At 44.6% G+C, this 24,936-nt stretch overlaps 1 protein-coding gene across 1 annotated transcript in view; it reads right to left on the bottom strand.

The window, feature by feature from the left end:
• The window catches only part of DOCK5 (dedicator of cytokinesis 5), a 232,513-nt gene that overhangs the window by 23,536 nt on the left and 184,041 nt on the right, over window positions 1-24,936 (bottom strand). The window contains exons 33-43 of the mRNA XM_055295734.2: window positions 24,535-24,689; window positions 23,618-23,703; window positions 20,572-20,731; window positions 19,623-19,663; window positions 18,656-18,746; window positions 15,889-16,008; window positions 12,928-13,017; window positions 10,762-10,866; window positions 2,975-3,116; window positions 1,920-2,001; window positions 215-299 (exon numbers count right to left, since the gene is read on the bottom strand). Coding sequence (XP_055151709.2) covers window positions 215-299; window positions 1,920-2,001; window positions 2,975-3,116; window positions 10,762-10,866; window positions 12,928-13,017; window positions 15,889-16,008; window positions 18,656-18,746; window positions 19,623-19,663; window positions 20,572-20,731; window positions 23,618-23,703; window positions 24,535-24,689 — 1,157 coding nt within the window. The remainder of the gene's footprint in view (window positions 1-214; window positions 300-1,919; window positions 2,002-2,974; window positions 3,117-10,761; window positions 10,867-12,927; window positions 13,018-15,888; window positions 16,009-18,655; window positions 18,747-19,622; window positions 19,664-20,571; window positions 20,732-23,617; window positions 23,704-24,534; window positions 24,690-24,936) is intronic.

Here is a 24,936-nt window from a genome sequence, read left to right as displayed (position 1 = left end):
GTAGCTGGGATTACAGGCACGTGCCACCACGCCTGGCTAATTTTTTTGTATTTTTACTAAAGATGGGGTTTCACCATATTAGCCAGGATGGTCTTGATCTCTTGACTTCGTGATCCGCCCGCCTCGGCCTCCCAAAATGCTGGGATTACAGGCGTGAGCCACCGTGCTCAGCCCGTCAATTTTACCTCTTAAAGGACAAAAGGGGTGAACTCACAGCAAATTCATTTTCTGGATCCTTTTCTCCTTTCCGGAACGGCCGGGAATATCTGAACTGCTGCACTTCATTGGCTCTGTAGTAGCTGGAGAAGGACAAAGCAATGCTGTATTTTTCTCTCTTAGAACAACCACTCCTCGACTTGACTTCAACAAAACCTGTAACACCACCTATCTGTTGGAGGTCTTCCACCCACCTGTCTGCCTGGTCTGAGTTTTACCCACTAAGTTTCTCATAATCAATAGTGCCTCCACATGAAGGCCTGAGAAAGTGCACAATTTGATTTTATTTCACACCTTACTTTTATATTACTTAGGAATTTATTTCACAGCACACAATTTTATTTATTTATTTTATTTTTATTTATTTATTTATTTTGAGTCAGAGTCTCACTCTGTCGCCCAGGCTGGAGTGCAGTGACGTGATCTTGGCTCACTGCAGGCTGCATTTTCCGAGTTCAAGTGATTCTCCTACCTCAGCCTCCTGAGTAGCTGAGATTGCAGGCACGCACCATCAGGCCTGGCTAATTTTTTTGTATTTTTAGTATAGATGGGGTTTCACCATGTTGGCCAGGCTGGTCTTGAACTCCTGACCTCAAGTGATCCACCCGCCTCAGCCTCAAAGTCACAGCACACAATTTTAAAAGGTATATGTGGCCAGGTGTGGTGGCTCACACCAGTAATCCTACCACTTTGGGAGGCAGAGGTGGGAGGACCGCTTGAACTCAAGACCAGCCAACCTGGGCAGCACAGCAAGATCCCATCTACACACACACACACACACACACACAATTAGCCAGGTGTGGTGATGTATCTCCCAGCTACTCAGGAGGCTGAGGTGGGAGGGAGGGTCCCTTGAGCCCAGGAGTTTGAAATTGCAGTGAGCTATGATCATGCCACTGCATGCCAGCCTAGTTGACAGCGAGACCCTGTCTCTTAGTGGGTGGATTGCCTGAGCTCAGGGGTTTGAGACCAGCCTGGGCAACACGGTGAAACCCCGTCTCTACTAAAATACAAAAAATTAGCCAGGTGTGGCGGCGTGCACCTATAATCTCAGCTACTTGGGAGGCTGAGGCAGGGGAATTGCTTGAACCCAGGAGGCAGAAGTTGCAGTGAGCCGAGATCACACCACTGTACTCCAGCCTGGGTGACAGAGCAAGATTCCGTCTCTCAAAAAAAAAAAAAAAAGGGTGTATGCACTTACACATACATTTGTGATCTCATTAGTCTAGTTTTATAACAGTTCTATCAATACTATTAGCATTTGGCTTTTCAAGACAAGGAATGAGCCCTCCATCACTGGGGACCAGCCACTCCTCTGTGATGCTTTTGGGTGAAAATAAAAGCTCAGGGATCTGAAAGCTAGGTGTGAAATTTCTGATTTTCTTCTGCCTAAAAAAAACAAAACCCCCACATCCCTTTGTATTACCAAGCTTTTATCTTACACTCAAAGTAGAATAGACAGTAGGTCTTGCAAACTGCAATAAATGTAAGGCTTTGGTTTTGATGTACTCCAAACAAACGTGAGTGAGAGACAAACTTTTCTCTTTTTTTGTAGAGACATTGTCCCACTTTGTTGCCCAGGGCAGTCTCAAATTCCTGGCTTCAAGCAATACTCCTCCCTCAGCCTCAAAAAATGTTGAGATTACAGATGTGAGCCACTGTGCCTAGACACAGATTTTTTTTTTAAATGAAAAACCACTTACTTTAAGATCTGTTCTGGAACAGGTTTATCCTTGTAGCTGGGCGGCAAGCTCATCACTGGCTTTACGGTGAAGCACTGCATGTCTGAGGAGCTCGTTAAGGAAAGGAGAGGGGCTGGGGCCGCGAAGGTGTCAGACACCAAACACCCCTGTTCCTCCTGCTTCACAGCCGGAAATGCCACCAGCACCAATCACTCCCTTTGACCTCAATGCCAGGACTGCATTGAAAATGGAGTTCCTTTGTGTATCACCGCAATGCCTTATTCAGTGATTACAATTAATCCTAGGGTCTTTTTTTTTTTTTTCGGTCAGACATCTGGCAAACAACCCTTGCCATAGGGAAATAGACATCAATGCAATATCAGGAAATAGGTACTTAGAAATGGATTTAAACAATTTCTTGGGACAAGCATCCCTCTGAAATCACCAGACTCAGAGCCCAGGCAACAAGAATTACCTTTATCTTTGGATCCCGTCTGTTTATCCAGTGCCACAGTTGGGCACTGTGCTAGGTATTTTGAATGTGTTATCGCTAATATACACAACAACTCTACATGAGGGATATTCTTATTCTCTTTTCACAGATGGAGAATCTGAGGATAAGAGAGGTTAAAATCCAACATCACGCAGCTGGTAAATGGTAAAGTTAGGCTTCAAAAGCAGCTCAAGGGTAAGCGCTCCTGCTCTGATTTAATGATCGAGTCTTAGAAAGTCTTAGCTCCCCAACCCACCAGGACAGAGATACTGTCTCAAAGTCTACAACAGAATCCAGAATTCAAAATAGGAAGTCTATGTTCCACTTAAGCTCCCCATCTGGCTAGGAAGTATATTTCATATCCATCATCTGTCTATTATCTCTCCTGTTTTGTTATGTCATCACCACCAGCTAATGCTGTTAGGGTCCCAAAGACTTTACACAGAATGGGAACCTGCATCAGAATGCTTGAGAGGATGGTGTGTCTGCAGAGAAGGGACTGTAGCTCCTATCTTCTCTGGCTTAGCTGGGGCTGTGCACAGCCATAAGAGCCTCGGGGCCATATTCCACCTGGCAAGGATACACTGCTTGGGGGAGGACTTGATGTCTTCCCCAGGAGGCGTGGTACTGGTCATCTTCTCCGCATTGGGGAACTGGGTTAGCAACCTCAGGCTGAAGTCCTCTCGCCTCTCATACTCCTTTCCCCGATAGATGAAGATTTTATTCTGCAGGTGAGAGACAGCAAGGGAAGTCATTAAATAGGAAGAGTGGAGAGGCAACTGGAGTTCCAGGTACTGAGGGAGCCATTGCACTCCCCAGCCAACATTCAATCCACACCATCAAGTTCTCATTGAATATCTAGTCCGTGCCCAACAGCAACCGTCATCTCTTACAAGAGCTGCGGTTTATTGGAGAAGTTAAATCACAGGCATAAAAAATACTTAGCCCAGTGCTTCTTCCAGTGTGGCCCAAGGACCATGGCCAGTCTGCAAACAGTCTGGACCCATCTGCAAGGAAATAAGGAACTTGTGCCCTCATTTAAATCAATGACATCACCAGGCATGCTGATATTTTCATGGCAAGACATTCTTAAGGAAGGAAGGAAGTGCATTAATTTACACTGAGGTATAAACTCCTAATCGATCTCATCACGATCCAGCAACAATTTGTGGACAAGCAGTTAAACGGCACTGCCTAAGAGAATGAGGAGAAACAATGTGTCTTCTGGCACAGAAACAGAGTGACAGAGAACAGAAGCAATGTACCACAGTCCCCAGCCAATCCTGAAAGTCTAATAGAAAATCATTGCATTAAATACTATTTTCTCCACTCTAGACTGTAAATATAATCTCTTCAATCATTTTTTTTCCCAAAGAGATTTCCTAGGCCCCAGGCATGGGAGTAATTTGTCTCACAGGTGTGGTTGCCTGGGCAAGTGCAAACATAGCCATGTTTAAAATGAGCAGTTTGCATTGGTAGCCCACACATGATTCATTTTTAACCAACACTTGGGCCCAGGTTGTCTTGTAAAATGTCTTTGAAAATCACTTGTCCATTCATATAAAAAATATGTATTGCGCAAACAGAAGATCAGCTGGACAACAGGAATACAATGGTGATCTTGCTCTCAACAGAACTTACCTTCTAGAGGAGAGAATAAAAAACAAGCAAGTAAATAAATAAGTAAACATGATAGTGTAAGTACCGTGAAGGCAATTACACTTTCCAGGCAAACACTGAATGAACGGAGTAAAAACTACTGGATCTTTTGGAATACATGATAAAACTTTTCCAAGCTAGGAAAAATCTATGGGACTCAAGCCTGTTGAAATTCCATCATTCAGACGAAACAATGGTGGGCAAAGGATCAGAGTGTAATACAATGCTAGCTGTATGATGCAGATGATAACTGTAAAAGGAATCAGAGAAGCAGGTCAGGAAGAATTAGCTCGACTGGAAAGAGAAGGCTTCAAGGAAGACATGGGCCTTAGATGGGCATAGACAGATGAATGGGATAAGGAAGCGTAAAGAGAAGGGGTGCAAAGGGCCAGGCGGGTATACGGAAAGGGTCAGGCCCAGGGGTGGAAATTACAGAATTCTGGGAGAAGAAATGAGGTTGGACTGGAAGAATGAGCCAGAAAATGAATGGTCTCGCATGGCAGGCAGAGGTTTCAAAGACTCGGAACGTTCACTGGAGGTTCTGGAAGGCAGGAGACGCATGATGAAAGAAGAAGTGTAGGCAATGTAAGCCAACAGTGGCATCTATGCCCAACTGAAGGCTCACAGGCTGGACTGAGCAGAAGAAGGAAAAGTAACAGCATGAGAAAGAGAAGTAACGGCATTCAGTGTTTGCCTCTTTGGTGTCAGCAGGAGGGCAAGGCAGACAGGGGAGTCGACGCTGATTCAAAGATCACTGGTCTTGAGCCTGGGCAACATAGTGAGACCCCGTATCTAAGAAAAAATAAAAACATTAGCTGGGCATGGTGGTGCGCACCTGTAATCCCACCTCCTCAGGAGGCTGAGGCAGGAGGATTGCCTGAGCCTGGGAGGTCAAGGCTGCAGGGAGCTTTGATTACACCACTGCATTTCAGCCTGGATGACAGAGCGAGACCCCGTCTCTTAAAAAAAAAAAAAAAAAGTCATTGGTCTTGGAGTAGGAGGAACAGTGGTACCCTTGACAGAAACAAAAGAGATAATGAGATCTCATTGGGTTGGAAGGAGAGGATGATGTAATTTTAAATATTCTGAATTTGGGGAAATATCCCATAGAAGAGAACGACACTGAGGTTATATCACTCCTAAGGATTTTATATTCAGTACACCCTTGAGGTATGTTAACATCTCTAAACTACTTTACAGTTTATAAAGCATTCCTATATGCTATTAACTTAATTCTCAAAACTTTCCTGTGATGTAGGCATTATTTTTCTAAATTACGGATCAGAAAACCAAGACTCAGTGATCACGTGATTTCACCAAAATTGCACACTTGCTCAGCAGGTGATTTCGACTGGAATGCTTTCGACTTGAAAGTCTGGCGTTCTTGATTTCACAGAATCACTGCTGTCTCTGTGGTCACATTTCTGATTTCATGCAACACGCAGGTGTATGTAACGGCTATGGCAGGGGTTGTTCTTTTATGTTGACCTGGATTAAAGCTGAACTAACACTAGACCCTGATGCATTTAGCTCCTACACTCTATTTTTTATTTTATTTTTTTGAGACAGGGTCTCACTCTGTCATCCAGGCTGGAGTGCAGTGGCTTGATCACAGCTCACTGTCGCTTCTAATTCCAATCCTCAAGCAATCCTGCCTCAGCCTACTGAGTAGCTAGGACCACAGCACATGCTGAGAGGTAACAGTGCGCTGGCAGTCCTCACAGCCCTCGCTTGCTCTCGGTGCCTCCTCTGCCTGGGCTCCCACTTTGGCGGCACTTGAGGAGTCCTTCAGCCCACCGCTGTACTATGGGAGCCCCTTTCTGGGCTGGCCATGGCAAGAGCCGGCTCCCTCAGCTTGCAGGGAGGTGTGGAGGGAGAGGTGCGAGCAAGAACCGGGGCTGCGTTGCGGGCCAGCTGGAGTTCCGGGTGGGCGTGGGCTTGGCGAGCCCCCCCACTCGGAGCAGCCGGCGGGCCCTGCCAGCCCTGGGCAATGAGGGGCTTAGCACCCAGGCCAGCAGCTGCGGAGGGTGTACTGGGTCCCCCAGCAGTGCCAACCCACCGGCACTGTGCTCGATTTCTCACCAGACCTTAGCTGCCTCCCCGTGGGCAGGGCTGGGGACCTGCAGCCTGCCATGCCTGAGCCTCCCACTCCCTCCATGGGCTCCTGTGCGGCCCAAGCCTCCCCGACGAGCGCCACCCCCTGCTCCACAGCACCCAGTCCCATCAACCACCCAAGGGCTGAGGAGTACGAGTGCACGGCGCGGGACTGGCAGGCAGCTCCACCTGCAGCCCTGGTGCGGGATCCACTGGGTGAAGCCAGCTGGGCTCCTGAGTCTGGTGGAGATGTGAAGAACCTTTATGTCTAGCTCAGGGATTGTAAACACACCAATCAGCACCCTGTGTCTAGCTCGAGGTTTGTGGATGCACCAATCGACACTCTGTGCCTGGCTGCTCTGGTGGGGCCTTGGAGAACCTTTGTGTTGATACTCTGTATCTAACTGATCTGATGGGGACGTGGAGGACTTTTATGTCTAGCTCAGGGATTGTAAACGCACCAATCAGTGCCCTGTCGAAACAGACCACTTGGCTCCACCAATCAGCAGGACATGGGTGGGGCCAGATAAGAGAATAAAAGCAGGCTGCCCGAGCCAGCAGTGGCAACCCGCTCGGGTCCACTTCCACGCTGTGGAAGCTTTGTTCTTTCGCTCTTTGCAATAAATCTTGCTACTGCTCACTCTTTGGGTCCACACTGCTTTTATGAGCTGTAACACTCACCGTGAAGGTCTGCAGCTTCACTCCTGAAGCCAGCGAGACCACGAGCCCACCGGGAGGAACGAACAACTCCAGACGTGCCGCCTTAAGAGCTGTAACACTCACAGCCAGCGAGACCAAAAACCCCCCAGAAGGAAGAAACTCCAAACACATCTGAACATCCGAAGGAACAAACTCTGGACACACCGCCTTTAGAACTGTAACACTCACCGCGAGGGTCTGCAGCTTCATTTTTGAAGTCAGTGAGACCAAGAACCCATCAATTCCGGACACAATGCTATCCTGCCTGGCTAATTTTTAAAAAATTTTTTTTCAGAAATGGGGTCATGCTATGATGCCCAGGCTGGCCTCGAACTGCTGGTCTCAAACTCCTGGGCTCAAGCAAGCCTCCTGCCTTGGCCTACCAGTGCTGGGATTATAGGCATGAGTCACCATGCTTGGCCTCAGACCTTCCACTCTTTATTCTCTTTCCTCTGCCTGGTCCATCTCATCCCCAACCACAGTTATTTTAACTCCACGTAAGTAACTCACCAACTTTTCTCTCCTGTCTGTAACTTCACTTGAGTTCCAGATCTATACAGCTAATGGTTCACTTGTGCCTTTTGGATGTTCTAAATCTACCTTCCCTTGAGTACGTGCAAAACCAAACTTTTGCAAACACTTTAGAAAGCCTTGGGAGGCCCTCTGCTATCTGGTACCCACAGCCACCCACCCCATTCTCCTATACAACCTCTTGTACACACTACTGCAGCCTCATAGCTTTTGGACCTGCTATTCTCAAGGTCTGGGACCTTTGCTCATCCTCTTGATAGCTGCATGGCTTATTCTTTAACTTTTTTTCTGGTTTTTGCAAAAATGCCATTTTCTTTCTGAAGTGTTTCTTGTTTATTTAAAACTGTAACTCCATCCCCAGCACCTGCCTCTCTAGTCCCCTCCCCTAAGTCCTTTTCTCCATGATACTCACTGAGTAGCTACACTGCAGGAGGCAGTGTTCTAGGCCATCTCTCATACTAAATAGTTTATTGATTTATCTCATTTTTTGATCTCTCCAAGCTGGAACATAAGCTTGATAATTTCAAGATTTTGGTTTGTTTTGACTCTGCTCCCATGCCTATATTAGAGCCAAGTATATGGTAGGAGTTTAAGAAATATTTACTCAAGGAATAAATTCATTCTCTCCTCCGTGACTCTGGCCTTTTCCGGTCCTGCTGTCCGAGTAAATGGTTCAACTACCCCCTCCAATGATGCAGGCCAGAAGCCCAGAAATCATTCTTGACAACTCTCGCTTCCTCACCCACACAGCCCATCAATCATCAGGTGGCTGTGACCTCATCTCCACCACTCTAGTCTTTCTGCTTCTCTCTAAAGCCACCACCCCCACATCCCGAGTCTAGCCTGTCATCTCTTTTCTGAACATCTGCAACGGTCTCTTAGTGGTTTATCTGCAGCACCTCCCATCCATTCTCCATGGATGACCATGGAGACAAAAGCCAGATGACCTTTCCAACACGAAAAGTCTGCAGCAGCTCCCACTGCTCTCAGGATGCAGACAGAACACCCCAGGAAACCCCAAGGCCGTGCAGGCTCTTCCAGGGCTCCCCGCCTCCCCGCTGGCACCCCAGCTCTCTCTGTGCCTGCCGCACTGGCCCTTCCTTTCAAGGCACTGCCCTGCTCTTGCCTGATGCTTCCTCTGCCTGCAATGCTTATTCCTACCCCCTTTACCTGCTCCACTCCCAGCTTACCTTTCAGGTTGCAGCTGAAACAGAGGATCCCTGGAAAGTCTTTCCTGATTTTTTTTATTTTGAGATGGAGTCTGGCTCTGTTGCCCAGGCTGGAGTGCAGTGGCACCATCTCAGCTCATTGCAACTTCTGCCTCCCGGGCTCAAGTGATTCTCCTACCTCAGCTTCCCAAGTAGCTGGGATTACAGGTGTGAGCCACTGTGCCAGGTCCTGATTCTTTTTTTTTTTTATTATTATTTTTTTATTAAGACATAGGCAGGGCACGGTGGCTCATGCCTGTAATTCCAAAACTTTGGGAGGCCGAGGCAGGGGGATCAACTGAGGTCAGGAGTTCGAGATCAGCCTGGCCAACATGGTGAAACCCCATCTCTACTAAAATACAAAAATTAGCTGGGCCTGGTCGTGCACGCCTGTAATCCCTGATATTTGGGAGGCTGAGGCACGAGAATCACTTGAACCCAGAAGGCGGAGGTTGCAGTGAGCCGAGATTCCACCACTGTACTTCATCCTGGGTGACAGAATAAGACATTGTCTCAAAAAAAAAAATTAATTAATTAATTAAATAATAATATTAAGACATAATCTACATACAGTAAGACGGACCCCTTTTAGTGTAAAATTCTGTGAGTTTTGACAAACATAACCAGGACCACAATCAAGATACAGAACAGTTTCATTGCCACCAAAAATTTCCCCAGGCCCTTCTACAGCCAACGTCCCCCTGACCAGCAACCACTGATCTATTTTCTGTACTGATAGGAAGCATTGCCTTGGCAAGAATTTCATATAAATAAAACCAGAGTATGCAGCCTTTTAAGTCTAACTTCTCTTACCTAGCAAGATGCATGTGGGAATCATGCCCGCGTTTGTGTGTATCAGGAGCTGACTGCTTTTGGCTGCTGCAGTATGCTGTTGTGTGGATACACTGAAGTTTGTTTACCCCATCACCAGTTCAGGAATGCTTGGATTGGATCCTGTCTTTGGTGACTATGATTAAAGCTGCTATAAATATTCCTGTACATTTTTTGTAAAAGGGTAAGTTTCTATTTCACTTGGGTAAATATTTCCTGGTTAGATTCTTATAGCACAGGGCATCTTTCTTGGTTACAGTTATTTATTTATTTTTCAGATGGAGTCTTGCTCTGTCACCTAGGCTGGAGTGCAGTGGTGTGATCTCAGCTGAATGCAACCTCCACCTCCTGGGTTCAAGCAATTCCCCTGCCTCAGCCTCCTGAGTAGCTGAGATTACAGGCATGCACCACCATGCCCAGCTAATTTTTGTACTTTTAGTAGGGACGGTGTTTCAGCACGTTGACCACACTGGTCTCGAACCCCTGACCTCAAGTGATCCGCCTGCCTCAGCCTCCCAAAGTGCTGGGATTATAGGCGTGAGCCACTGCGTCTGACATGCAGATTAAATTTTACATTCGTGTGTGATTAAAATCTCCCCTCATGAGTTTAGGTTGTAAAATCCATGAGGGTAGGGACTATGTTTGACTGTAATCAGCAAGATCTTTCTAATGCCTTCTCTATGCCTGGCACAGAGGAGATGCTCAATAAATATTTACTGACTGAATGAATAAACTGTCTCATTGGCCACTGTTAGGAATGTAAATTGCTTGCTTTATCACTTGTTTTAAAATTAGGAGAAAGTAGATGGACAATAAAGGTTTAAGCAAAGCTCAGCTCTAAAATAAACTTTTCATAAGAGATAAGAATTTTTATTAAACTATAAAATGAATATCGCATTATAGACAATTTTGAGATGGAAGAAAAATACCATCCTTGTCATTATTATTATAATAAAATGTTTTATTTTGGGAGACTCTTGCAGTCTGGTTCTTGGGATACCTACTTTCAAATTAGCTCTGGCTAGAAACACAGTAAACAACGAAATACATCAGTCCACACTTTTCCCCGGCGTGACCTGTAGCAGCTGAAGAGTGCGGGGGATGGTTCTGTTTTTCCCTTTTTCACTGCACCTGGGAAAAGTCGTTTCACAAAAGACCTGCCAGAACACCAGGGGTGTCCGGGGGTGTGGGGTGAAGAGGCCGGCCGCTCAGGAAGTGGTTTCCCTCCCCTACCTCCCACATCGAGAACACGGGTCGGCAGCTGCTAACACACTGTTGCCCATCTGGGAAAGAAATGAGTCTCTTCCCTCCTCCTAATGGCCTGGGAGACCACCATCAGGTTTCTTACCCGTAGGAAAGAAGGAAAGCCCTGTCCATAGTATCCAACAGCAAAGTATTCAGGCTGAGGCCTCATTGCTTTAATGATGTTCTCATAAAACGAGGCCCTTTTTTTCTGGAAAACAAAACAAGACATTCCAAGGGGAGGTTATAAGGACACAGTTGGGGGGAAAAAGTCAGACTGTTTTGTTGTTTCCCATGTAACCCAGAGCAATGAAAGGTCTTTGGAAAACACCCTATGGGCAGAAAAGGGTTATCCTGTTCTCGGATCACAGGTTTTGGGCCTGGGCTCCACGAATGGACGTTGGAGGGCTGTGACTCCCTGAGGGTGTATGCAGAAGCGTGTGCACGTTGGAATTCTGCGTAACGGGGCAGTGCACAACTTTCAGCAATTTCTCAAAGTGGGCTTAGGACCTATAAAAGGTTAAAAAGTGCATTCTGAGATTCACAGAAGGTGGCTGCACTTAACCAGACACCCATGGGAGAAGATAAAGAACCCTGCAAGGCCAGGCACAGTAGCTCACGCCTATAATCCTTGCACGCTGGGAGGCGGAGGTGGGAGGATTGCTTGAGGCTAGAAGTTTGAGACCAGCTTGGGCAATACAGTGAGACGCCATCTCTACAAAAAATTTAAAAATTAGCCAGCAGCTGAGGCAGGAAGATGTCTTGAGCCCAGGAGTTCAAGGCTGCAGTGAGCTATGACTGCACCACTGCACTCCAGCCTGGGTGACAGAGTGAGACGCTGTTTTGAAAAAATAATAATAAAATAAAGAGCATTTTTAAAAAGAAGGACTGTGCAGTTCATGCAGGTGGTTTGGATGAAAGTGTCCGGTAAATTGTAAGTGCCCAGAAGGTGGTGGTGATGTTCTGTTTTTCAGTATCTGCTACCACCTCTATCTTTAATTCTTCACAAGATGAGGGGCTTTCTAGCTTTGGCTCACAAGGTCGGCCTTAAAGAAAGCAAAATAGCCAGCCAGACGTGGACAGCTTTGAGCAATGACCTGAACCCCCTCCCCCACAATAGTTAGCATGCCATTACTCTTCTATCTAGATGATGGTCTCCTCAAAATACTATTTTCTTAGACTGGTATGTAACATGTTACATTACTAATATTTCAGCTCAGTTCAGTTGATGAAATTTTTTTTTTTTTTGAGACAGGGTCTCATTCTGTTGCCCAGGCTGGAGTGCAGTAGCATGATTACAGTTCACTGCAGCCTTGACCTCTCAGGCTCAGGTGATCCTCCCACTTCAGCCTCCCAAAAGTAGCTGGGACTAGAGGAAGGTGCCAACACACCCAGCTAATTTGTTATATGTTTTTGTAGAGATGGTGTCTTACTATGTTGCTCAGACTCGTCTGGAAGTCCTAGGCTCAAGCGATCCATCTGCCTTGGACTCCCAAAGTTCTGAGATTACAGGTATGAGCCACCGCGCCCAGCTCAGTCGATGAAATTAATATGTGAGTTTTTTGCATGTGAAGCCAGGGGCTGGTAATAGTACACTGGTAAACTTTTTACAAAGTGATCTTGACACCCAACTCCTCAAATAAATGATCATTTCATGACTATGGGTGACCTGATCTTTTTTAACTCCTCTACTAAAAATTATTAAATTTAATAGTGTGGTTGCCTACCATGGGGCATTCAGAATGGTGGCTGCCTTCCACTGGGCATTCGGAATGGCTGCTGCCTCCACTGGGCATTCGGAATGGTGGCTGCCTCCACTGGGCATTCGGAATGGTGGCTGCCTCCACTGACCTTTCAGAATGGTGGCTGCCTAACACTGGGCATTCATTTTTGTTTGCTTTACTGATGGCTGGGAATATGGAGGGTCCACAGAAAGAAAAATGGCTTTAGGAAGAATGAGAGAGCTGCAGACGGACATCCTGAGGGGTTTGGAAGGCGAGTCACTATTATCTGAAACTCGATATTCCATCACACTGTCGAGGCAACCCCACTCCACTTCCAGAGATGTCCTGAACCTTCTCTGAAGGATATTTGGCAGAAATATTGATCAGAGCCTTTGGACTACATCTTTGTTCATTCTCATTTCAAGCAAAGTTGACTTTTCCATTGTAAAAAAACACCATCCATCCTGACTCAACTTACAGAAACATTTTCAAGAGCACTAATTTTAGCAACCCTGTCAGAGGCCTAACATATTTTGACCCAGACTCACCAGGAGGTTGCCAAGGCCCTCGTAGTCAAACACTTTGCTTTCGTAAGTCTCAGCCAACTCTTTGCTCAGTTTGATGGCCTTCTCCCACATCTTCAGAAAAAGGAAAGTAGGGTTAAAAGTGGAGAACAAGGCAGTCACTGATTCAGTGGCAAAAGCCACTGGTGAGTCACTGGGAATAAGCAAGTGGTCTGGGGGATTGAGTTTCGGTAGATATTCTTCACTTGCTTTATCCCTTAGATCAGTGAAACCTTCATTTCCTGACATCACAAAGACAGTGTATATTGGCAGCATTGCCAGGGGCATCTTCTGTAGTTCTGTTTGCAAGGGCATTAAGAATAAATACCATGTGTCCCCCAAAAAATCAATACTGCGTTTAACAGGTAAAGCACCCACAGCACTTGAAAGTAGAGAGGAAGCTCTGCCAGCCTAGGTTTGGAGAGCATGCAAGTCTTGTTGGAGGGGGAAGGGAAGCTTCTGTGGGACTTTGTTTCTGAAGTGTGTGTGTGTGTATGGGTGTGTGTACAGGGGTGTGTGTGTGTAGGTGTAGTGATGTTGTTTGTGGAGATGGAAAAAGGCTAACAGTACTGTTGTGTGGTGTTGCAGGAAGTCAAGGACCCCAAATGGAGGGACCGGCTGCAGCCGCAACAGAGCAACATAAATTGTGAAGATTTCATGGACATTTATCAGTTCCCAAATAATACTTTAATAATTTCTTACACCTGTCTTACTTTAATCTCTTAATCCTGTTATCCTCGTAAGCTGAGGATGTACGTCACCTCAGGACCACTATGATAATTGTGTTAACTGTACAAATTGATTGTAAAACATGTGTGTTTGAACAATATGACATCAGTGCACCTTGAAAAAGAACAGAATAACAGCGATTTTTCGGGAACAAGGGAAGACAACCATAAGGTCTGACTGTCTGCAGGGTCGGGCAAAAACAGCCATATTTTTCTTCTTGCAGAGAGCCTATAAACGGACGTGCAAGTAGGAGAGATATCGCTAAATTCTTTTCCTAGCAAGGAATATTAATATTAAGACCCTGGGAAAGGAATGCATTCCTTGGGGGAGGTCTATAAATGGCCATTCTGGGAATGTCTGTCCTATGCAGTTGAGATAAGGAAGAATAAACAGTCTCCTGCAGTACCCTCAGGTTTACTAGGGTTGGAAAACTCCACTCTGGTAAATTTTTCGTCAGACCGGTTCTCTGCTCTCAAACCTTGTTTTCTGTTAAGATGTTTATCAAGACAATACGTGCACCGCTGAACATAGACCCTTATCAGGAGCTTCTGCCTTTTGCCCTTTGTCCTGTTTCCTCAGAAGTATGTGATCTTTGCTCTGCTTTTTGCCCCTTGAAGCATATGACCTACTCCCTGTTGGCACACCCCCCTCCCCTTTCGAAATCCTTAATAAAAACTTGCTGGTTTTGTGGCTCAGGTGGGCATGACAGTCCTACCGATATGTGATGTCACCCCCGGCGGCCCAGCTGTAAAATTCCTCTCTTTGTACTCTTTATTTCTCAGCCGGCCAACACTTACGGAAAATAGAAAGAACCTATGGTGAAATATTGGGGGCAGGTTCCCCCAATAGTGTGGAATTTGGTAAACTGTATTTCCATGCAGGGCACTGATTTCCCTACTTAGTGGATGAGTTTTAGGAAATGCCTCCAAGCATGTATAACCACGTAAGTTACAGGCTAAAGCACGTCCTCAGTCTCTGAGGCTAGCAGCCCAGATTGAGCCTTCTAATCCCTTTGGTATTTCATGAGCTGTCTCTTAGACAGATACTATTCAACTCGCAGCATCAGGTCGCCTCCTGCTTCATTCCTGTTCACAAGGTGCTATGTTCCATCATTTCTGGCTGCTGAGGGAATGTGTGCAGAGCCCACAAGCCATTGTGAAACACTTCAAAATTAAATCTTTTAAAATCATTGTTTGCAAAATCTGTCCCCCTCTGAAATCTCAGAATTCAAGAATATACAAGGGAAGAATAAACAGTAGTTGTGAGTTATTGTTGTATATTAAATCATGTATCTGGTCTTGCTCCTGAGTTCCAGTGAATTTTCTTAGAATTTCTCAAATAATAAGAGTGTCTTTGTTAGTCCTGGTGCCCCCACCCCAGGATCACACTGAAATCTATGCTAATGAGGTGACTCATGGTGGTCTCCTAGTCTCAGGACGGGGACTGCCATGCCAGAAATACTAACCATGTGACTAGAAGGTTAGGGCTGTGAGCCATGTGACATCAGCCCAATCTCTAGGGACAAAAGGAAGGCTAAAGATCAAGTTCATTGTGTAGGTAATGATTCATTCAATCCTGCCTGTATAATGAAACCCCACAGTGGCTCATGCCTGTAATCTCTGCACTTTGGGAGGCCAATGCAGGAGGATCACTGGAGCCCAGGAGTTCTAGGTTCTAGACCAGCCTGGGCAACTGGTGAGACCCCATATTTACCAAAAAAAAAAAAGAAAAGAAACTCCAATAAAAACTCTGTAGACCCATGGCTTGGGTGAGCTTCCTGATTGAGGATAATACTGATTTGCTGGGAAGGTGCCCCAAATTCACAGGGGGAAGACACAGAAGCCCCATGCTTGAGATTTTCCCAGACTGTTCCCTATGGGTCCCTTCATTTGGCTGGCCCCAGTTTACATCCTTCCTGTTGAAACTAGAATTGCTAGATACAGCACTTCACTGTGTTCTGTTGGTTGTTCTAGCAGACTATGAAACCTGAGGGGGCAGTGGAAGCCCCCCAGATGTATAGCCAGTTGCCCAGAACTGTGAATGGACTGGGGACCCCCAAACTTGCAGATGGCATCTGAAGTGGGGGCAGTCTCATTGGAGATGATGCTCTGAACCTGGGTAGTTGGTGCTAACTCCAAGTGGTGACCATCAGAATTGTACTGCAATACTGCGGTCATTTTCCTCATACCCCTGGTACAAAAACAATCCAATACTCACTTTGCCTTTGTCAAAATATGATATGATTTCTTGATACAGCTTCTCTTTAAGCTCTTGCTGGGTATAAACATAGTAACTGTCTCTCTGAAGCAAATGAGGCACACAGGGCTTGTCAGACCACTGAAAAGGAAGAAAAGTGACACACGGTTAATACAACAAATATTCAGCCCCCCAACATCAATAAAATATTGTATATATATTTGACTCATTGATTTTGTATTTTAGATTATGTATTAAACACAAAAGTTACATAAACACACATATATACATGCCAGCTCCAAAACAAGTATCACACTAAATGGATGAGCACTCACAGCATACCCCCAAAATGCCAGTGACAAAGCAAGGTTGCTAACTGACATGACTATCGTTGTACTGGGGCATCAGTAACACAGTCAGATAAAAGGAACAAATTAGGAGGATAAAAATAAGTAGGAAGAGGTAAAACTATCACAATTTGCAAACATTATGGTTGTATTCCTCACAATGCAAGGCAGTTGATGAAGAAACTGCAACATGCAGTAAGAGAATTAAGTTATGCAGCAGGAAAAACAATTAATATACTTGGAATAAAGTAGATTTCAGATACACGGAGACTAAATATACAGAATAGAAGAATGGAACCAAACAAAAATAAGTCCAAAAAGAACATTTCTAAGAGTGAACATTACAAGGAATATGCAAGACTTATATGCAGAAAACTTTCACACGCCATTGAAGGGCACAAAAGCAGACTCGAACAAATGGAAAGTCATACCATGCTTTTGGATAAGAAAATTCTATTTCATTAACATGTAAATTCTCACTAAATTAATTTTTAAATTTCATCTTTCCAAAGTCCATATGGAAAAATAAACAAAAAGGAATAGGTAGGAAAACTCTGAAAAAGAAGAGCAATCAAGAGTAACTACCAGGTCATAAAACACACTATTAAGAATTAATAATTAATACAGTATGGTACTGGTACATGAACAGACAGAGACCCAAGTAAAAGCATATACAATCTAGAAAGAGATTCCCTCCCCCTAAACTAAGAATTTAGTAATGAAGATGGGCTCTTATACCAATAAGCAAAATGTGAACTGTACTTAACAAACAGCATCTCTATTGAATAGCAATCTGGGGGGGAAAGCTGCATTCACACCTCATATCTTATACCAGGATAGGAGAGTTTAACTTCCTGAGTTGCCCAAATGAAAAGACCTACAGTTACAGACACTGGGGATTTCTTTCTGATCATGCAATGGCAAAATCCACAGTCAACAAGCCTCACTTTCTAAGCTACATACAGTAAGTTGTTTTTTTTGTTTTTTTTTTTTGAGACAGAGTCTTGCTCTGTCACCCAGGCTGGAGTACAGTGGCGCCATCTCAGCATACTGCAAACCTCTGCCTTGCAGGTTCAAGCGATTCTCCTGCCTCAGCCTCCCGAGTAGCTGGGACTACAGGCATGGGGCACCATGCCTGCTAATTTTTTGTATTTTTAGTAGAGATGGGGTTTCACCATGTTAGCCAGGCTGGTCTCAAACTCCTGACCCCAAGTGATCTGCTGGCCTCAGCTTCCCAAAGAGCTGGGATTACAGGCATGAGCCACCGTGCCTAGCCCATTATACAATAAGCTTTTTAATGCCCTAAACTTAAATATGAATTGTGAATTTCCTTTGGGAAGTGGTGAGGGATAGGAATCCTATTTTTAACTCATATGTTAGGACAATGCACATATATTACTTTAGTATAAAATATAAACTGTAAAAGAATATTAATAGCTGGGAACAAGACTGGAGGCAGAGACACCCAACAGGAGGCTGCTGTAGTGCTCAAGGTGTGACGTGCTTATGGGATGGACCAAGGTGGTAGCCAGGGAGATAAAGAAAAGTGGATTGGCCAGCGTGGTGGCTCACGCTTGTAATCCTAGTACTCTGGGAAGCTGAAGTGGGAGGATTGCTTGAGCCCAGGAGTTCGAGACCAGCCTGGGAAATATAGCAAGATCTCATCTCTTTAAAAAAAAAAAAAAAGAAAAAGAAAAAGAAAAGCAGATAGGTTAGGGGCATGTTCTGAACAGAGGGGCCACCACATCTCTTGCTTGTGGAGAATGTGGGAGGTGGTGAGTAAAAGAGAGAAACTGAAGATGACTGTGAGGTTGCCTCAGCAACTAAATGGATGGGACTGTTATTAGTAACATGGTAACAAAGTGAGGTAGGATGGGCTGGGGAGGAGCAAAGAGTGAGAAATAAAGGTTCCTGTTACTGCCGTGTTCAGTTTGAGCTGTATATTAGCCAATCAAAGTTTATATGCAAATCCAAAGTTAGAGGAGGTGCTCAGGGCTAGAAATAATTACTTGGGACTCATAACATATAGATGTATTTATATCTAAGCCACAACATAAATGTATTTAGGGAGAGAATAAAAATAGAGTACTCCTATGGTACTATATTAACTTATAACTCATCTTTCTGTGGTTTTCTGCAGCTTTACACATTTTTTATGTATTCATCAATGTGTGTTTTATTGCTTTAATTAGAGTGTCAATTACCAAAGGTTCATAAGTCGTGCTCTGCTTTCTAAGGATTATTAAATAAAAGATAACTGACATTTTCCCATACTTGATCTACAAATTAGCTGTGCCTATTTAGAAAGAATTAAAAAAACTTGTATAAAAGGATATCCCTGGAATAAGGTTCTTTCCCATCAAAACCATGAAATGTACAGAATTTAGACTGAAAGGACACTGTACTCCACCCTGTTGAAACACGCTCTCTGAGCCATTCACCTGCAGAAGCTCAGCGTGCAAGAGAAGCGTGTAGGCAGCTTCTGTGTAGTTCTCACAGTCTCGGTGCAAATCTCGAAGCTTGTACAGATATCTGGCAAGAAGGGGAGAAAGGAAGCATTTTGTCACTTGAGAGTTTTGTAGGTTCTTTTAGTTTTGTTTTGAGACAGGGTCTTGCTGTGTTGCCCAGGCTGGAGTGTGCAGTGGTCCGACCATGGCTCAAGTGATCCACCCACCTCAGCCTCCTGAGTAGCTGGCATGTGCCACCAGGCCCGGCTAATTTTCGTATCTTTTGTAGAGGCAGGGTTTCACCATGCTGCCCAGGCTCGAGAGTTGATCCAGTGTTCAGCTCATTCCATAACCAGACCCCAGCCTGCTTCCCTGCCTGACTCCCTTCCCCACTACTGTACAGAAGCAATTCCTTCCTCTTGAGCCAAGAAGTTGGATCCTCCCCATTTCTTCAATACACTGTGCACCTCCTGACTCCGTGTTTCTCAGACTCCACCTAGACTAGTTTCTCTTCTTTCTTCAAGGCAGTGGTGTTTAATGTTTTTAAATATTGTCTTGGACCCCTCTGGGAAGCTAATGAAAGCTATGGAATCTCTCCCCAAGAACATGCATATTGGTTATGTACAAGTTTGTTTCATGTTCAGGGATTCACAGACTTCAAGCTAAGACTCTTGGGTGGGTTTTCCTGCCTCTTTCTGTACAGCCTCTCCTGCCCACCCAGGCCAGAGGTTGTCTATCCTTCCCCTGATCCCTGACATGACCTCACATAGGCACTCCTTCCTGTCGTACTTATTCATGTATCTGCCTAAAGAGTTTGTCGGTTCAGGGTGAATGGAGCGTCTCATGTACTTTTAGGGGTCTCTCAAAGCAGCAAACATGGTGTTGGGCATAGTATTTGTTTACTGAAGAAATCAATCACAAAGCCACGAATAGCAGAAGCAAGAAATTTCCTTCAGCTTACCTTATGTATATGTCCTCTCTCTTCTTTTCTTTATAAAAGTTCTGCCAGGAAAAAAAGGATCACAGAATCCCAACATAAATCAAGAGCTATTGATGAGCTCACCACAAAAACAGCCAAACCACTATTGTTGCTTTTCAACAGTTTCGCTTTTCCAAAGAGTTCACTGTTTCCCTTTAACAAATATCCCCATAAGAGAAGGGGATATTTATCCTCAGGATGCAAAGGCACAAGAATGATGTAATGGACTTTGGGGACTCAACGGGGAAGGTTATAGGAGGTTGAGGGATAAAAGACTACATTTTGGGTACAGTGCTCGGGTGACAGGTGCTCTAAAATCTTAAAAATCACCACTAAAGAAATAACTTATCCAGCCGGGCACAGTGGCTCACGCCTGTAATCCTGGCACTTTGGGAGGCTGAGGAGGGTGGATCATGAGGTCAGGAGATTGAGACCATCCTGGCCAACATGGTGAAACTCTGTCTCTACTAAAAATACAAAAATTAGCTGGGCATGGTGGTGCATGCCTGTAATCCCAGCTACTTGGGAGGCTGAGGCAGGAGAATTGCTTGAACCCGGGAGGTGGAGGTTGCGGTGAGCCGAGATTGCACCACTGCACTCCAGCCTGGCAACAGAGCGAGACTCCGTCTCAAAAAAAAAAAAAAAAAAAACACCCAAAAACTTATCCATGTAACCAGAAACCACTTGTACCCCCAAATCTACTGAAATAAAAATTAAAACAATCAAAAACGCACCAAATTTATCCTCAGAGTCTGTGGCTGCTGATACCTGTGAGCTGAGCCAGCCATTCCAATTAGACTCAGGAAGACACCGGCTCCACAAAGGTGCCCCAGGGCGCCTCTGTGTTTGTGGGATCTACCTAGAGCTGAGCTGTAGGGTGCAGGGGCGGCCTGACAGTGCCCTCCCATCACCCCGGAGGCATGTCACATACCAGCACGTTCACAGTGCAGCTCATACGGTTCTCCTTGCTCTCATCTTGCATGATGATGGTTCTATAGTCCAGCAGGTTCTCTAAGAGGCTGCTGACCAGGAGGGCGAAGACCTCCCCAGAGCTGGAGAGGTATTTGTGTTTCCGGCAATGTTCTAGGAGCCTGGAGGGGTGGAGGGAGAGAAAAAAGCCCAGGTTCCATGCTGTCATTCCAGCAGCACTGACCAGGGTCTCAGCAGCGGTTGGGGCAGGATTTGACGACACAGAATGTCAATGTTAGATATTAAGTGACACAGTTAAGCCGACACACACACCTCATGCAACACCTTCCTATCCTGTGACCTTCACTTATGCTGCGCTTCTCTGTGGACTTGAGTTTCAGTTTTCTTTAGGACTCAGCTCGTCCCACCATCACTTAGAATCCGAGCCACAGTGTCCTTCTTTCAATGTCTGTTTTTGTTGTGTTTTATTCAGTCAACAAACCCTTGCTCAAAAGGTTCCTGTGTGCTCTGTGAGGACTCTAATTAGTTGTATAAGACCATTTTTCCTATGTCTCTATTCTCCCTAAGGCCTGGCACTCAGGGCATCCTCTGAACATTCTGGAATGCCTCGTATGGATGCCCAGCCTAGAGGAACCTGGGAACCTAGTACACCTCCTGCAGTGCGGCTCTTTAGATAAAAGTGTTAGCTTCAGATAAAAATGCAGAGTTGTAAAGAAGCAAACTGAGGCTAAACTTTCAGTCTCAATCCTGTCCCTTTGGACCCACATAGAGTCAAGTTCTGGGGCTTATTAGATTAGATAATTAAAAGAAAACCTGGGAAAACAGGGAGAGGGAAAGAGAAAGAAATGGATCCAAAACATTAATCCAGATTTAGGGTTATTCTTGGGCACTGGAGACCTATGTATCCATATTTTTTCTAAGTTAGTGATCTAGGAAGAATGAAGAAAACAAAGTAAGATCCTTATGTAAAAAAAAAAATCAGCTGTAGGATTAAAAAAAGTAGCATATCATGTGTAAATATTGTGTGTATATGCGCATAACTTCATTTAATTCCATATAAGGTCAGAAATGCAAAAGATATAAACTGGGAGGTTTGAAGCTCAAATGGAGAGACTTAACGGAAACAGGATAAAAAAGACCAACAAAAGGTCTTGTTACCATTAAAAACAAAGTAAGAAAGGCTTCTAGTCCTTTAAAATACAGACTATTCATCAATTCAATTCCTTTTTTTTTTTTTTTGAGGCAGAGTCTCATTCTGTCGCCAGGCTGGAGTGCAGTGGCGCAATCTCAGCTCACTGCAACCTCTGCCTCCCAGGTTCAAGTGATTCTCCTGCCTCAGCCTCCCAAGTAGCTGGGACTACAGGCATCCGTCATGGTGGCTCACTTTGGGAGGCCGAGGTGGGTGGATCACGAGGTTAAGAGATGGAGACCACCCTGGCCAACACGGTGAAACCTCATCTCTACTGAAAATACAATTCAACTCCATTTCTAAGTATTCAGAGTGCTGGTTCCTTAGAGAATCTTCAAAAAAGAATACAGTTGGGAGCCCTGTCCTCAAACACAGACTCTCATCCACAAAACTCACACAAAACAGGTGAACAGGTGAGCAACTATGTGACCGAGGCAAGCACTCAGTTGGAGACGCAGTTGGTCAACACTAGAAAAGTTCAGGGAACATGAGAAAGCAATGGTCTAGAGTAGTTACAACCTGAATGAAGGGTAGGCCTGTAAATACTACTACTAATAATAGTAGGCCAGACATGATGGCTCATGCCTGTAATCCCAGCCCATTAGGAAGCCGAGGCTGGAGGACTGCCTGAGGCCAAGAGTTCTAGACCAGCCTGGGCAACATAGCAAGACCCCGTCTCTACAAAAATAAAAATGAAAACTAACTGGGCATGGTGGTGCACGCCTACAGTCCTAGCTACTAGGGAGGCTGAAGCGGGAGGATCACTTAAAGCAAAATTTCGAGACCAGCCTTGGCAACACGGCAAGACCCCATTTCTACACAAATAAAAATAAGAAACAGCTGGGCACGGCGACATATGCCTGTAGTCCAACTTGGGAGTCTGAGGCGGGAGGACTGCTTGAGCCCAGGAGTTCCAGGCTTTAGTGAGCTATCATTGCACCACTGCACCCCAGCCTGGGCAACAGAGAGAGACCCTCTCTTAAAAACAAACACCAAAAACAAATTGTAATAACAACAACCATGAACACTAGAGCAGCCACTATTTATTAGTCATGAACTCTGCAACAGATGCTATGTTAGCACATCATCTCCTGTAACCTCATAATGATATCAAAAAATAGATGCTATTCTTGGAGAGGGAAAAAAAATGAAGTGTTGGATAAGCAGAGTCACTGGACTAAAGCCAAACTCTTAATATGTGGCGAAAACAGGGTTTGAAGTTCAATCTCTCACTGAGGCCAACACCTATGTGTTTTTAATCACTTTCCCACTCTTCATTACTCCACATGTGCCAAGGAGGGCAAGAGGGTTAGAGATGAGTGTGGTTGAGGGGGGAAGAGGGGACAGTGGTGATAATGGGAGCTCAGAGGTACAGATGTGTTGAATGGGGTGGATGACAGGGCAAGAAAAAGACCAACCTGGCTGGAGATAGAATTGATTTGGTTTTATGTCCTTCATGGGGCATAAGGTATTTTTTACATACACAGCAGACCTTGAAATATTTTTTCCTTTAAATTGTTGCTTTGCAGTTATAATTAGAAGTGCTAACACTTTTGTTGAAGTTCAAAAATTCAAACACTGGGCAAAATGCCACCGCTCTGTGCACCTCCTCCTTGCCTCCATCTGCTGTGTTCTCTAGGGCCAGGCTGGCCAGGAAAATACTGGCATTTGACTCCCACCAGATAAACAATGTCAGCTGTGGACGGTATACACCCCATAACCATAGTGAAGACCACAGTGGCGGGGGGCCTAGTGACTCTAAGACTACTCAATTGCTCTATCGGTACAACAGGACCTGTGTTTTTCTCTATTACTAAATGACACCACTGACTTAAGCTTTTGCTCTTGAAATACTCACAGTTTTTCCAGAAGAACCTTGTATTGTTCGTCTCCTCTGCCCCCTTCTACCTCCTGGTCCAGCTTTGTGATCAGCTCGTTCTCAAACTGAAAGTGGAGGCAAAATTTCACAGGGAAATGTTGCATCTTTAGAAGAAGACATGGCCAACCTTTCTAGACTTGGCCAACCCATTCATTGAGTTGTGAACTGTTTCCAGCACAGACAGGGAGGATCACAGAGGGTCACTCATAAACTGTGCACCAAGGCCCTATTAAAGTGTTCTAACACAGTCTCATGTCACTTTGTCCTTTGCATTACATTTGATTAAAAAAAATTATCCAAAATATTGCTGCCTGTTACAACTATGCATATAAAAATAGAATAATAATTCTCGTTTTTCTATTTTACTTTAGTTTCATGTCCAAGTCTCTGCAATGAGATTGCTTTTGCAGAGGTTCATAGATGCGAAATCATCCTTTCAATATTAATACACTTTGTAGATAAGAAAACAGAGGTATAAAGAAGACATATTAGGAAAATGACGTTCTCAAAGCTATAGAGTAATAGATTAGAACTTAATCCATTGCATTACTTTCAGCCGTACTATAATAGCTAGGTTTTTAAATTCAATTCACTACATTATTCTCTGGGCTATACTGAAACAGCCAGGATTAAAATGCATGAAGTTAACTTTCTTTAATTATCTAGAGACAGGGTGTTGCCTTAGGAAAGACATGTAGCAAAAACATCTCTTCCAGGCTCTGGGTTGCATTGTCTGACTGTATCTCTAATTGCTTTACAAAATGAAATGTAAAGTGAACTTTCAGATCAACGTGGACTTGCATTATTTAGGTTACTGCTTCTCTATACAGAAAGAAACGAGTTATGAGTTGACTATATGTCCATTTACTAATATTACGTGGTCTGCCACTTCTTACCATATGGAAATTGCCATTTCCACTGAAATTGAACTCACACTGCATCATATCAAAGAAAATGGGGATTGTGGCTTTCCGGAGCTCTACTTCAGGGGTCAGAGTGACCTCCAGAATGGGACCCACCATGGATGGGATGAATTTGATTTTGTGGGGACCTGAAATGAAAGTGAACGAAGATATTAAAAAATTATTTCGCTGAAAGTAAAGTGTTACAATCTTCCTCCACAAGGCCCATAAGAAAAGAAAAGGTAAAATCAACTCAATTGAGTTGGGTAAATCAACACAATTCAGAAGTGGGTGACTCAGATTCTGATAACATGTGGATGCCAGAGTAAGAGACAGTTCATTGTCAATGAAACCCACAAATCAACTTTCACTTCCAGACACACAGACAAATACATC

The sequence above is a fragment of the Symphalangus syndactylus genome, chromosome 10 (genome assembly GCF_028878055.3).
Source record: "Symphalangus syndactylus isolate Jambi chromosome 10, NHGRI_mSymSyn1-v2.1_pri, whole genome shotgun sequence".
In the NCBI taxonomy this organism is placed as follows: Eukaryota; Metazoa; Chordata; class Mammalia; order Primates; family Hylobatidae; genus Symphalangus; species Symphalangus syndactylus.
Note: the sequence above shows the minus strand (reverse complement) of the source record. Positions and strands in the feature narration are given on the sequence as shown.